The sequence below is a fragment of the Ovis aries genome, chromosome 4 (assembly GCF_016772045.2).
Source record: "Ovis aries strain OAR_USU_Benz2616 breed Rambouillet chromosome 4, ARS-UI_Ramb_v3.0, whole genome shotgun sequence".
Classification (NCBI taxonomy): domain Eukaryota; kingdom Metazoa; phylum Chordata; class Mammalia; order Artiodactyla; family Bovidae; genus Ovis; species Ovis aries.
The window spans coordinates 45,727,958-45,741,228 of NC_056057.1; the positions used below are offsets into that span (position 1 = coordinate 45,727,958).

General features: G+C 38.1%; 2 protein-coding genes across 2 annotated transcripts in view; one reads left to right on the forward strand and one right to left on the reverse strand.

Annotated features, from left to right (window-relative positions):
* FBXL13 (F-box and leucine rich repeat protein 13) overlaps positions 1-13,271 on the reverse strand; it is a 224,236-nt gene that overhangs the window by 99,930 nt on the left and 111,035 nt on the right. Inside the window, exon 11 of the mRNA XM_027968573.3 lies at positions 10,243-10,343. Within this exon, the coding sequence (XP_027824374.2) occupies positions 10,243-10,343 (101 nt within the window). The remainder of the gene's footprint in view (positions 1-10,242; positions 10,344-13,271) is intronic.
* LRRC17 (leucine rich repeat containing 17) overlaps positions 1-13,271 on the forward strand; it is a 42,191-nt gene that overhangs the window by 8,432 nt on the left and 20,488 nt on the right. The window lies entirely within an intron of this gene.

Consider the following 13,271-nt stretch of genomic DNA (forward strand, 5'->3'; position numbering starts at 1 on the left):
CAGTTTATTGTGATCCATGCAGCCAAAGGCTTTGGCATAGTCAATAAAGCAGAAATAGATATTTTTCTGGAACTCTCTTGCTTTTCTGATGATCCAGTGGATGTTGGCAATTTGATCTCTGGTTCCTCTGCCTTTTCTAAAACCAGCTTGAACATCAGGGAGTTCGCGGTTCACGTATTGCTGAAGCCTGGCTTGGAGAATTTTGAGCATTACTTTACTAGCATTTGAGATGAGTGCAATTGTGCAGTAGTTTGAGCATTCTTTGGCATTGCCTTTCTTTGGGATTGGAATGAAAACTGACCTTTTCCAGTCCTGTGGCCACTGCTGAGTTTTCCAAATTTGCTGGCATATTAGTGCAGCACTTTCACAGCATCATCTTTCAGGATTTGAAATAGCTCAACTGGAATTCCATCACCTTCACTAACTTGGTTCGTAGTGATGCTTTCTAAGGCCCACTTGACTTCACATTCCAGGATATCTGGCTCTAAGTGAGTGATCACACCATCGTGATTATCTTGGTTGTGGAGATCTTTTTTGTACAGTTCTTCTGTATATTCTTGCCACCTCTTCTTAATATCTTCTGCTTCTGTTAGGTCCATACCATTTCTGTTTTTTATTGAGCCCATCTTTGCATGAAACCTTCTCTTGGTATCTCTAGTTTTCTTGAAGAGATCTCTAGTCTTTCCCATTCTGCTGTTTTCCTCTATTTCTTTGCATTGGTTGCTGAGGAAGGCTTTCTTACCTCTTCTTGCTATTCTTTGGAACTCTGCATTCAGATGCTTATATCTTTCCTTTTCTCCTTTGCTTTTCACTTCTCTGCCTTCATAGCTATTTGTAAGACCTCCCAGACAGCCATTTTGCTTTTTTGCATTTCTTTTCCATGGGGATGGTCTTGATCCCTGTCTCCTGTACAGTGTCACAAACCTCCATCCATAGTTCATCAGGCACTCTATCTATCAGATCTAGCCCCTTAAATCTATTTCTCACTTCCACTGTATAATCATAAGGGATTTGATTTAGGTCATACCTGAATGATCTGGTGGTTTTCCCTACTTTCTTTAATTTAAGTGTGAATTTGGCAATAAGGAGCTCATGATCTGAGCCACAGTCAGCTCCCGGTCTTGTTTTTGCTGACTGCATAGAGCTTCTCCATCTTTGGCTGCAAAGAATATAATCAATCTGATTTCATTGTTGACCATCTGGTGATGTCCATGTGTAGAGTCTTCTCTTGTGTTGTTGGATGAGGGTGTTTGCTATGGCCAGTGTGTTCTCTTGGCAAAACTCTATTAATCTTTGCCCTGCTTCATTCTGTACTCCAAGGCCAAATTTGCCTGTTACTCCAGGTGTTTCTTGACTTCCTACTTTTGCATTCCAGTCCCCTATAATGAAAAGAACATCTTTTAGGGTTTTAGTTCTAAAAGGTCTTCATAGAACCATTCAACTTCATCTTCTTCAGCGTTACTAGTTGGGGCATACACTTGGATTACTGTGATATTGAATGGTTTGCCTTGGAAACGAACAGAGATCATTCTGTCGTTTTTGAGATTGCATCCAAGTACTGCATTTCAGACTCTTTTGTTGACCATGATGGCTACTCCATTTCTTATAAGGGATTCCTGCCTGCAGTAGTAGATATAATGGTCATCTGAGTTAAATTCACCCATTCCAGTCCATTTTAGTTCGCTGATTCCTAGAATGTTGATGTTCACTCTTGCCATCGCCTGTTTGACCACTTTCAATTTGCCTTGATTCATGGACCTAACATTCCAGGTTCCTTTGCAATATTGCTCTTTACAGCATCAGACCTTGCTTCTATCACCAGTCACATCCACAGCTGGGTATTGTTTTTGCTTTGGCTCCATCCCTTCATTCTTTCTGGAGTTATTTCTCCACTGATCTCCAGTAGCATATTGGGCACCTGCCGACCTAGGGAGTTCCTCTTTCAGTATCCTATCATTTTGCCTTTTCAATATGTTCATGGGGTTCTCAAGTCAAAAATACTAAAGTGGTTTGCCAGTCCCTTCTCCAGTAGACTACATTCTGTCAGAACTCTCCACCATGACCTGCCCGTCTTGGGTGGCCCCACAGGGCATGGCTTAGTTTCACTGAGTTAGACCAGGCTGTGGTCCATGTGATTAGATTGACTAGTTTTCTGTGATTATGGTTTCAGTGTGTCTGCCCTCTGATGCCCTCTCGCAGAAATCAGTAAATCCTACTAATCAAAACATACGTTGACCCCCTACCTCAGCCAGTTATTAAACATTTACTGGAACACTGCTGTCCTCAGAAAACACTTTGAGAGCTACTGGTACAGAGAATGCAGTATTGTTGAGAAAATAATGATGAGAGATAAGATGATAGCTTTAAAGGACTGGAATAAAATCTGACCTGAAAATGAAAGGGGATTCTTAAGATAAAACATGAACAAATAGGGTTGAAACATTAAAAAAGAAAGCCCATCAGTTAACCCAAATTGAGAGATTGTTTACAAAATAAATAAACAGTATTCTTCAAGTGTCATAAATAAACAGTATTCTTAAGTGTCAAGGTCATGAGATACAAGGAACAACTGTGGACTGGAAAAAACTGGAGAGCACTAAGGGGAAATGACAGCTGAATGTAGTATGGAAGCTTACACTGGATCCTAGAGCAAAAATAAAAGAACATGAGTAGGAAACTTGATGAAATTTGAATAAAGACTTTCAGTAATAGAAAAGTAAAGAGAAAACTATCTCTTTTTTAGCTGAGAATATTAGTTTTAATGTCCAAGAGGTTTAGCTGAGAAAATTAGTTTTAATGTCTGAAATATTTACTATGTCCCAGGAAAAATTAATTAAAAGAACACAAGTTTGGAAAATGTTTTTAATTTCTCAGAGAAAAGGAATTTCCTGCCAGCATCTTGGCAGGAAAAAAAAAAGATTACCAACAAAAGAAGAGAAAAATCAGGCTGGCTTTAGACTTTTCTTTAACTTGAAATAGTGAAGATTATGGAGCAGCATTTGTAGGGTTTTAAGGCTATGGTTTTTCCAGTAGTCACGTATGGATGTGAGAGTTGGACTGTGAAGAAGGCTGAGCACCGAAGAATTGATGCTTTTGAACTGTGGTGTTGGAGAAGACTCTTGAGAGTCCCTTGGACTGCAAGGAGATCCAACCAGTCCATTCTGAAGGAGATCAGCCCTGGGATTTCTTTGGAAGGAATGATGCTAAAGCTGAAACTCCAGTACTTTGGCCACCTCATGCGAAGAGTTGACTCATTGGAAAAGACTTTGATGCTGGGAGGTTTGAGGGTAGGAGGAGAAGGTGATGACAGAGGATGAGATGGCTGGATGGCATCACAGACTCGATGGACGTGAATCTGAGTGAACTTCAGGAGTTGGTGATGGACAGGGAGGCCTGGCATGCTGCGATTCATGGGGTCACAAAGAGTCGGACACGACTGAGCGACTGAACTGAACTGAACTGAATGATAAATATGATTACAATATTGAGTACAGACAGCAAAAATCAATATTAAAAAGAAAGTTAGATGATAAAAAATCACAGTTAGTATGTATTTACATATAGGTGAGTCAAAGTAGAGGGACATCGAGTTCAAGGGAGAATTAGAATGTATTAGATCTCTTGTCAAACACAGGGGGAGCAAAGTTAGTGTTTCATTGTGACTTTGATAATTAGAGAAATGCATGATAAAGCATGTTTTTAAAAAACATAGAAATAGCCACTAGTTAGAATACACAACAGAATATGCATTTATCTAAATACATTCAGATTATAGATATAACACATTTTATAACAAAAAGCAGAAAAGATAAGTACAGTACAGTAACATAAAAATAAATAAAAAACATAAAGCAAGATGATTAAAATAAGACCATATACTCAGTTTTGACAAGAAATATTAATCTTTTAAACCACTTCTTAAAAAGGCAAAGAGATTGAAATTTTTTTAAATAGAAGTTAGCTATGTGCTACATGTGAAAGATAAACCTAAAATATAGCAACACAAAGGTTAAAAATTATGGGTATACATAAAGTTATTTCACAAAGCCACAAGCGAAAGAAAACAAAGGTGACTGTGTAAGCAGCATTTTAAAAGAACTTAAGATAAAGAAACATCAACCAGGATAGAAAAATAAAATTTTATGTAAACAAGTGCTACAATTTATAGATACATTGTATGTACAAACATGCTACTTATTAATCCTTATGTTAAATAACAAAATTTATGTTATTTACATTAAATAACATAAAAATAAAAACTTCATTATAATAGGCAACTACTATATCACTATGACATTAAGAATTTACACATGCATGTGCATATGTACATAGAAATTTTGTTCTCTGAAAGAAACTCTTTTGTTTTAAACATTCATGGATGATTTATTGAAATTGATTATATTAAGTAGTCCACCAAGAAATCTCCATAAATTTCAAAAAGTAGGAATAATTCTGTCCACATTTCTTGACTGCAGTATACGAAACTAGAATTAAAAACAAAATTCTCTTCTAAATAATTATTGGGTCAAAGAGGTAAGCAAATATACAACAGTTTGTTCAGAAAAGGAGAACAATACTTCATCAAATCATACAAGCTTTGCCAAAGTTCTTTAAAAGTAATTTCATACCTCTGCTTTCTTATTTTAGAAGAAAAGAAGTCAGTTAAATCATACAAATGAAAAGTTTAAAAAGATACATGTTCATCATATCCAAATCCAAAAGTATTCATTAGAAATATATTGAAAATATGTTTGAAAATATATTTCCTCATTAGAAAATATAATGAGGAATCACATTCAGAAAGGATACCATGCACAATGGCAATTAAAAAGACACCACAAAGACTATCTGTATGAATAAAACAAAATTTTGAAACATCTAAGAGCATTTGCAAAAAGATATTTTTTTGAAGTATACTATGTTCCTGATGGGCTTCCCTGTTGGCTCCTTGGTAAAGAGTCTGCCTGCCACAGCAGGAGAGGCAGGTTCAATCCCTGGGCCGGAAGATTCCCCTGGAGGAGGAAGTGGCAACCCACTTCAGTATTCTTGCCTGGGAAATCCAAGGGACAGTGGGACCTAGTGGACTCCAGCCCATGGGGTTGCAAAAAGTTGGACACGACTAAACGACTGAACAACAAAATGTTCCTGATAGGGAGACTAAATATTGTAAAAATATGACTTAGTTTCTAATTTATTTTATCTTATTATTGGCATACTGGTAAATATCTAACAACTGGCTCTTCAAAAACATGTATGCATATGTATATATGTTTGCTCTAAAATTATACATCTTACTATTTTACATCAACTATTTTACAGATATAAAAGATGAATAGCCCACAAATTACAAATAGTAACATACACAATACTGTTTATTACTGATTTCGTATAACCAGTTGATTCTTACACAATGCTTTCATTCATTGACTTTTGCCAAACTCATAATATAGGTGGTACTTTTGTCTTCTCCTGTGTGTCCTCAAAGGAAAAATAAAATTGGTCAGTCTGCTATATTTATTTTTACCAAAAAATGGAAGTAAAATTAGAAAAATTGAGGAATGAGTATAATTCCAATACGAGTATATTTATTTATTTTAATGGGTAAGACAAAAGTGAAGAAAAATGTGTGTCCAGATTTCACTCAGTCATCAATGATGTAACTTCTTTGCTCAATCGGATAACAGTTTTCAAGTACTGAAAAGATACTTGCTACACTTCTTTGTGCTATTCACAATGTTGCAGCTACAAATATGACATGCCTTTTTGCAGTATTTTTTTGTGGAAGTATAGTTAACTTACTGTGACTTACTGTGTTAATTTCTGCTATACAGTAAAGTGATTCAGTTATACATATATTTCCATACATTCTTTTTAATATTCTTTTCCATTATGATTTGTCATTGGATTTGAATATAGTTCTCTGTGCTACACAGTAGGTCCTTGCTGTTTATCGACTACGTATAAACACTTGACTTCTGCTAACCCCAACCTTTCACTCCATCCCTCCCCCTAACTCCCTCCTTCTTGGCAAGCACGTCTGTTCTATGTCCATGATTCTGTTTCTGTTTCATAAGTAAGTTCATTGGTGTCATATTTTAGATTCCACACATAAATGATATCATATGGTATTTGTTTTTCTCTTTCTGACTTACTTCATTTAGTATGACAATTTCTAGCTCATCCATGTTGCTGCAAATGGCATTATTTCATTCTTTTTTATGATTTTCTATCATGTATGTATCTACCATATCTTCATCCCTTCTTCTGTCGACAGACATTCCAGTTGTTTCCATTGTCTTGGCTATTGTGAATAGTGCTGCTATGAATATAGGGATACATACATCATTTTGAATTATAGTTTTGTCTGAATATATGCCCAGGAATGGATCGTACGGTAATTCTATTTTTAGTTTTCTGAGGAACCCCCATATTTTTTCCCACGGTGGCTACACCAACTTGTATTCTCACCAAGAGTGTAAGAGAATACCTTTTTCTCCACACCCTATCCAGCATTTGTTATTTGTAGACTTTTTAATGATGGCCATTCTGACACATGTGAGTGAGGTGGCACCTCACTGTCGTTTTGATTTGCATTTGTCTAATAATTAGCAATGTTGAGCAGCTTTTCTTGTGCCTATTTGCCATTTGTATCTCTTCCTTAGAGAAATGTCTATTTAGGTCTTCTGCCAATTTTTCAGTTGGGTTCTTTGATTTTTTGTTGTTGAGTTGAGCTGTCTGTGTATTTTGGAAACTAGGCCCTGTCAGTGGCATCATTTGCAAATCTTTTCTCCCATTCTATAGTTTGTAGACATGACGCACTTTTAATCACCTATATTGTTTTCTCCAGTCTAAACAATCAACAGAAAAATAAACTAGGCCCTAATTTTGTATTATTTGCCATTTTCCTTGCCATTTTGGCTGATTTCAAGCTATTAATGAGAGATCACTGATAATGCAGTTGGGAAGAGATGCACAGAGCACACTATTTTATAGTATTTTCACCATACAAAATCAATAGACATAAATCACTTCAAGAACATAGATAATAGTAATGTGTACAAAAACATTAGAAGGTGATGAGTTTTTAGTAAAGTGAAAGTGAAGTTGCTCAGTCGTGTCCGACTCTTTGCGACCCCATGGACTGCAGCCTTCCTGGCTCCTCTGTCCATGGGATTTTCCAGGCAATAGTACTGGAGTGGATTGCCATTTCCTTCTCCAGGGGATCTTCCCGACCCAGGAATTGAGCCCGGGTCTCCCGCATTGCAGGCAGACGCTTTACCAAGGAGCCACCAGGGAAGCCTCTAGATATATAGGGAGATATCATGCATCAATTGAGAAAAGTTTTATTCAGTATATGATGCTGCAATAATTGGCTAGTTGTTTAACAACTCTTTTTTTTTTAATCACTGAAGTATAGTTAATTTATAATGTTGTGTTAAATCCCAGTGTACGGCAAAGTGATTCAGCGATATATACATGTATACATATATATATACACACACACGCATATGTATATAATATATTCTTTTTCAGATTTTTTCCATTATGGGTTATTATAAGATATTGAATATAGTTCCCTGTGCTATACAGTAGGTCCTTGTTGTTTATCTATTTTATATACAGTAGTATGTATATGCTAATCCCATACTCTTAATTTCTCTCTCCCCCTCCCCTGCTCCGCCCTGCTATCCCCAGGAGTTTGACAATTCTTGATGTGAAAAATAAATATTCTGAGCTCATGGACTGCACACGAACACACTTTGGGCCACATGGGTTGAGCCTGTTAGATTGTTGTTTCATTTATCTACAGAATAAATTCTACCTTGATTATAAATTTTAAAACAAATCATAGAAGAAAAAAATGTGTATCAAATGCCTGGAAGGAGGAAAACTCTCTATTTTTAAAAGACTCACAAGAAATTTCAAAGGAAAAATTTGATAGATTTGACCAAATAGAACGTGGCAAGTCAATTACTGAGATAAACAAATATGTCACCACCCTTTTCCTAGGCTTGTACATTTCCAGAAAATGGTTGAAGAGAAAAAATAAGGAAGAGTACCACCTAGAATTTTCTGTTTAAGCATCCCTAAAAAGGTCAGTTTTCATTCCAATCCCAAAGAAAGGCAATGCCAAAGAATGCTCAAACTACCACACAATTGCACTCATCTCACATGCTAGTAAAGTAATGCTCAAAATTCTCCAAGCCAGGCTTCAGCAATACGTGAACCGTGAACTTCCTGATGTTCAAGCTGGTTTTAGAAAAGGCAGAGGAACCAGAGATCAAATTGCCAACATCTGCTGGATCATCAAAAAAGCAAGAGAGTTCCAGAAAAACATCTATTTCTGCTTTCTTGACTATGCCAAAGCCTTTGACTGTGTGGATCACAATAAACTGTGGGAAATTCTGAAAGAGATGGGAATACCAGACCGCCTGACCTGCCTCTTGAGAAATCTGTATGCAGGTCAGGAAGCAACAGTTCAAACTGGACAAGGAACAACAGACTGGTTCCAAATAGGAAAAGGAGTCCATTAAGGCTGTATATTGTCACCCTGCTTATTTAACTTATATGCAGAGTACATCATGAGAAATGCTGGACTAGAAGAAACACAAGCTGGAATGAAGAATGCTGGGAGAAATATCAATAACCTCAGATATGCAGATGACACCACCCTTATGGCAGAAAGTGAAGAGGAACTAAAAAGCTTCTCGATGAAAGTGAAAGAGGAGAGTGAAAAAGTTGCCTTAAACTCAACATTCAGAAAACGAAGATCATGGCATCTGGTCCCATCGCTTCATGGGAAATAGATGTGCAAACAGTGGAAACAGTGTCAGACTTTATTTTGGGGGGCTCCAAAATCACTGCAGATGGTGACTGCAGCCATGAAATTAAAAGATGCTTACTCCTTGGAAGAAAAATTATGACCAACCTAGACAGCATATTGAAAAGCAGAAACATTACTTTGCCAACTAAGGTCCGTCTAGTCAAGGCTATGGTTTTTCCAGTGGTCATGTATGGATGTGAGAGTTGGACTATGAAGAAGGCTGAGCACCGAAGAATTGATGCTTTTGAACTGTGGTGTTGGAGAAGACTCTTGAGAGTCCCTTGGACTGCAAGGAGATCCAACCAGTCCATTCTGAAGGAGATCAACCCTGGGATTTCTTTGGAAGGAATGATGCTAAAGCTGAAGCTCCAGTACTTTGGCCACCTCATGCGAAGAGTTGACTCATTGGAAAAGACTCTGATGCTAGGAGGGATTGGGGGCAGGAGGAGAAGGTGATGACGGAGGATGAGATGGCTGGATGGCATCACTGACTTGATGGACGTGAATCTGAGTGAACTCTGGAAGATGGCGATGGACAGGGAGGCCTGGCGTGCTGTGATTCATGGGGTCGCAAAGGGTCGGACACGACTGAGCGACTGAACTGAACTGAAGTGAAATGCCTCATTGTCATTTTTAAAAAGATCTAAAAATAGTTACATTCTCAAAAATTATTCACTCCTTCATAGGAGTTTGAAAAATGTTTTGAATCTCTCCCAATATGAGTATATATGCTTTCCTAATTAGTTTTTCCTTGGTGAAAATGAGGAATAATTGAATGAGGTAAATTTTGGATAAAGTTGAATATCCTGTCAACTCTTAGTAATGTATTCTTCCATGCCTTCTCCTCCAAAGAAGTGCTAGCTTGTCAACAGTCCATAGGTCAAAAAAACCAGCAAATATTAGATTTCCTGGAGGTGATGCGGGGGCCCTAGCAGGTAACCAGAACACGGCAGTAGGGAACCTGGCACTGCAGAGTTCAGTCTGAGGAAGCAGGATATTGGCTTTCTGTTGTAGAGAAGTCTGAACACTGGACTAGAATTGAGGGGCCAGGCTTCAAAGTCCCAAGAATGAGGACCATCAGAAGGAGACAGGCAGAGCTTAACTCAAGCTACTGGGCAAACTGCTACAAGAGTGACACCAAACCAGCAGTCAAGGCAAAGGATCAGTTAATTATAACTGATAATTTCAGTGGATGCCCACTGAAATGGGTATTCATCTCAATGGATACCCCTCAAGAAGGGAGAGCAGCGGCACTTGAAGGCAGTGGAACTTGAAAGCAGTCTCCTGTTACCAGGATAGGGGTGCCACAGGCGGGGGGTGTTAGTGAAAGGAGCACTGCCTTCGGGTGATACTACAGCAAATCAGGGCCCAAAGGAGCATAACTATTTTCAGGGTGATACAGGTAACACAAGCATTACCTTGGCAGGAGTCTCATTGTCCTGTTGGTGATAACTGTGTTAGATAGATTGAGATACAGAACGCCAGGGCAGCTCTCAGAGATGTATCTCATTGATTCATCCTGCATAACAGTAGAGGGAAGAATCTTATTAAAGTCTAACAGGCTTTGCTATTTCCCCATTATCATCTCTCTCCCTGCTCCCCAAAAAGTATATGCCAGACTTGATCTCTTCATACGCTTTATTAGTTATAAATCAAATTAAGTAGAAGATTGCTTTGCTTGCAACTTCATTACTCCCTCCCCTTCCTTTTCTTTGGGCTTCCCTGGTGGCTCAGACAGTAAAGCATCTGCCTGTAATGCGGGAGACCTGGGTTCTATCCCTGGGTCGGGAAGATCTCCTGGAGAAGGAAGTGGCAACCCACTCCAGTACTCTAGCCTGGAAAATTCCATGGATGGAGGAATCTGGTAGGCTACAGTCCATGGGGTCATAAATAATCAGACGTGACTGAGCAACTTCACTGTTCCCTTTCTTTGGAAATAAAGTCCCATTCCATCACAATGACGCTTTATTAAAATTTGAACCCTTGCCATTTCAACACCATGACAGAAAATTGGAGCTTGTGGCAAAGTGTCAAACAGTCTTGACTCTTTAGATACATGAAAATGATTGAAAAGGGATCCATTTTTAAACTTATTAAAATCATTCTGAAAGACGGGAGTAGTAAACTCTTTCAACTGGACTTCATTGAAAAATGAGTCCATATTCATACACAGATATATATATATATATATATATATATATATATAGAGAGAGAGAGAGAGAGAGAGAGAGAGAGAGAGATGTTTGTGTGTGGTGAAGTTTCTGCGGTTCTGTTACTGAATATTTAAAACAGTTGAACAGATTTTCACCAAACTTATGATGAGTTTGAGATGGCCTGAATTAGAGGCTGCATACATGTCGGACATGAAATTTAGTGTCGGGGAAACCGTGCAGGAGAATCTTAAAGATTCAGTCAGCCGTCCTCTAGAGAGCTGAAAACCAGAACAAGAGAATAGTGTGACTGTGACGTGAAAGAAAAAGAATGATTTCAATCATGAACCCTAAACTCACGTTTACAAGACAGATGAATTGCAAGCTTGGATTGCAATGCTGCTGCTTCTTGTGTGGGTAACTTGGTAAAATGTTCTAGAATGAGTAGCTGCAGGTTTGTGTTTATTTAATGATGGTGGATGAGTCTCCAGGAATACTGAAGAGGTCTGCTAGTTTTAAATATCTGTGGTACATTGTCCTAGAAATAGGCCATTACAGGAAGAGGTGAACTGTCACTAGGCTAGCTGATGTGGTTTGGGGAGGGATTCTGCATGGTCAGTATGGCTGCCCCCAACAGCACAAAGGATGGCAAATGTTTAGTTTCAGCAGGACCATCGGTGCTTAATATTCTATTCCTAGCTACTTCTTGGAATCATGAATATTAAAATAACAAAATCCTACAGGTCAAAGCATCTTCCACATGGGATAAGAATTGGTTGATTTAAGATGCAAACCATACCTTAAAGAGAACACAAGGGTTGTTTTTAAGGTGTGAAACTGTAGTTCTGCTGTAGAAAAGATTCTGTGTGTCAATAACGCCTGAGAACAAGTACAGGACTTTGAATAAACACTGTACTCTTGCCATTGCATTTAAGATGCCAGCGAGGTTTCTAGACATTCCGTCACAGAAATGTAGGATTTGGATATACATGCATACATTTAAAAAAGTAAACAGTACACTTTTCCCCAACAGGAGTGGAGAGAACAAGTATAATGTGTGGCATTATAGTTTAATACAAAGAATCTATCTTCAAAAATATTCATGGTTCAACTATCGAAGTGACTATGTGCCTGTTGGAAGATTCCGGCAAAAATGCAGATCAAGTGGGACATGGAGGGGGAGAGAAAGCTGGTTTACACCCTTAGAGAAGTAGCTACACAGATGTAACTGTGGGAACCAGCAAGAGGAAGATGTTGTAGGCTTTCTGTAACATGGAATAATCTGATGTTCCTTTGAGATGAGGAAACAAACCATTCTCTTCATTTTCCTGTCTGAAGGAAATTCAAACTAATTTTGTTTCAACATTTAAAAGAACAAAAGAACTCAAGTTGCAATCCCCAAATACTTGAGCACATAAATGCAAAAACTGTTTCTGTGTTTAACACTGCAAGATGGTCTGTGGAATTTGTCCACAATGCACTCAAATCTTTCTGGATGTAATATATTCATAAGGCAAGCTTCTTAAAAATCAAACCTTTTTGAATAAATGTTACTCAACTCCTTAAATGTAAGCCTGTCTCTTAGTCTTTGTCTCAAAAGGAAAGACAATAGTAAAATGTAGCTGGATAAAATTATCAGCCCTGTATATTATTAGACTAAAACTGGAAAAAAGACTTTGATGTTCATAAATTCAACACAGATGACATTGTTCTGACTTTCCTATTAGGAAGCCAAATTTACAGAATATGCTGTTTTTTTTTTTTCAAGCAAGAACTAAAGCTCCCTGAGGGTAAGAATTGGAACCTAATTCATCTTAAATTCCCTATAACACCTCTATTTTATAACATATAAGTTCCCTATATATCATATATCTTTAACACAGTAGGTACTAAAAATATGCACATAAAGAATGAAATAGAGTAGAAATCTGAAAGAAGAAACTGTAATGATGAGGCTGGGTAGATAGCAAGAAGGAGCCGGTTCATGAAGTCTTTTCACGTATGCCAAGGTGCATGGACTTCAATCTGGAACTGGTGACCTATGAGGAGCATGAAGTAATGAAGCTCTTCATTCTGTTCCTCCCATCTCCAAGTGAAGAGCACAGCCTGTGCAAAGGCAGAACAGCAAGAGGAGCTTGGTGCACGCAGCAAAGGAAACAAAGCAGGGTGTGTCTGCTGCAACTTAGTGTGCAGCAGGACTTAGAAGATGAGACTGGAGAGCGAGGCAGAGGCAAGATCACTGAGGGTCTCCAGAGTACAGTAATTTTAAAGAGCTGACTTTATCCCATAGTGTGGAT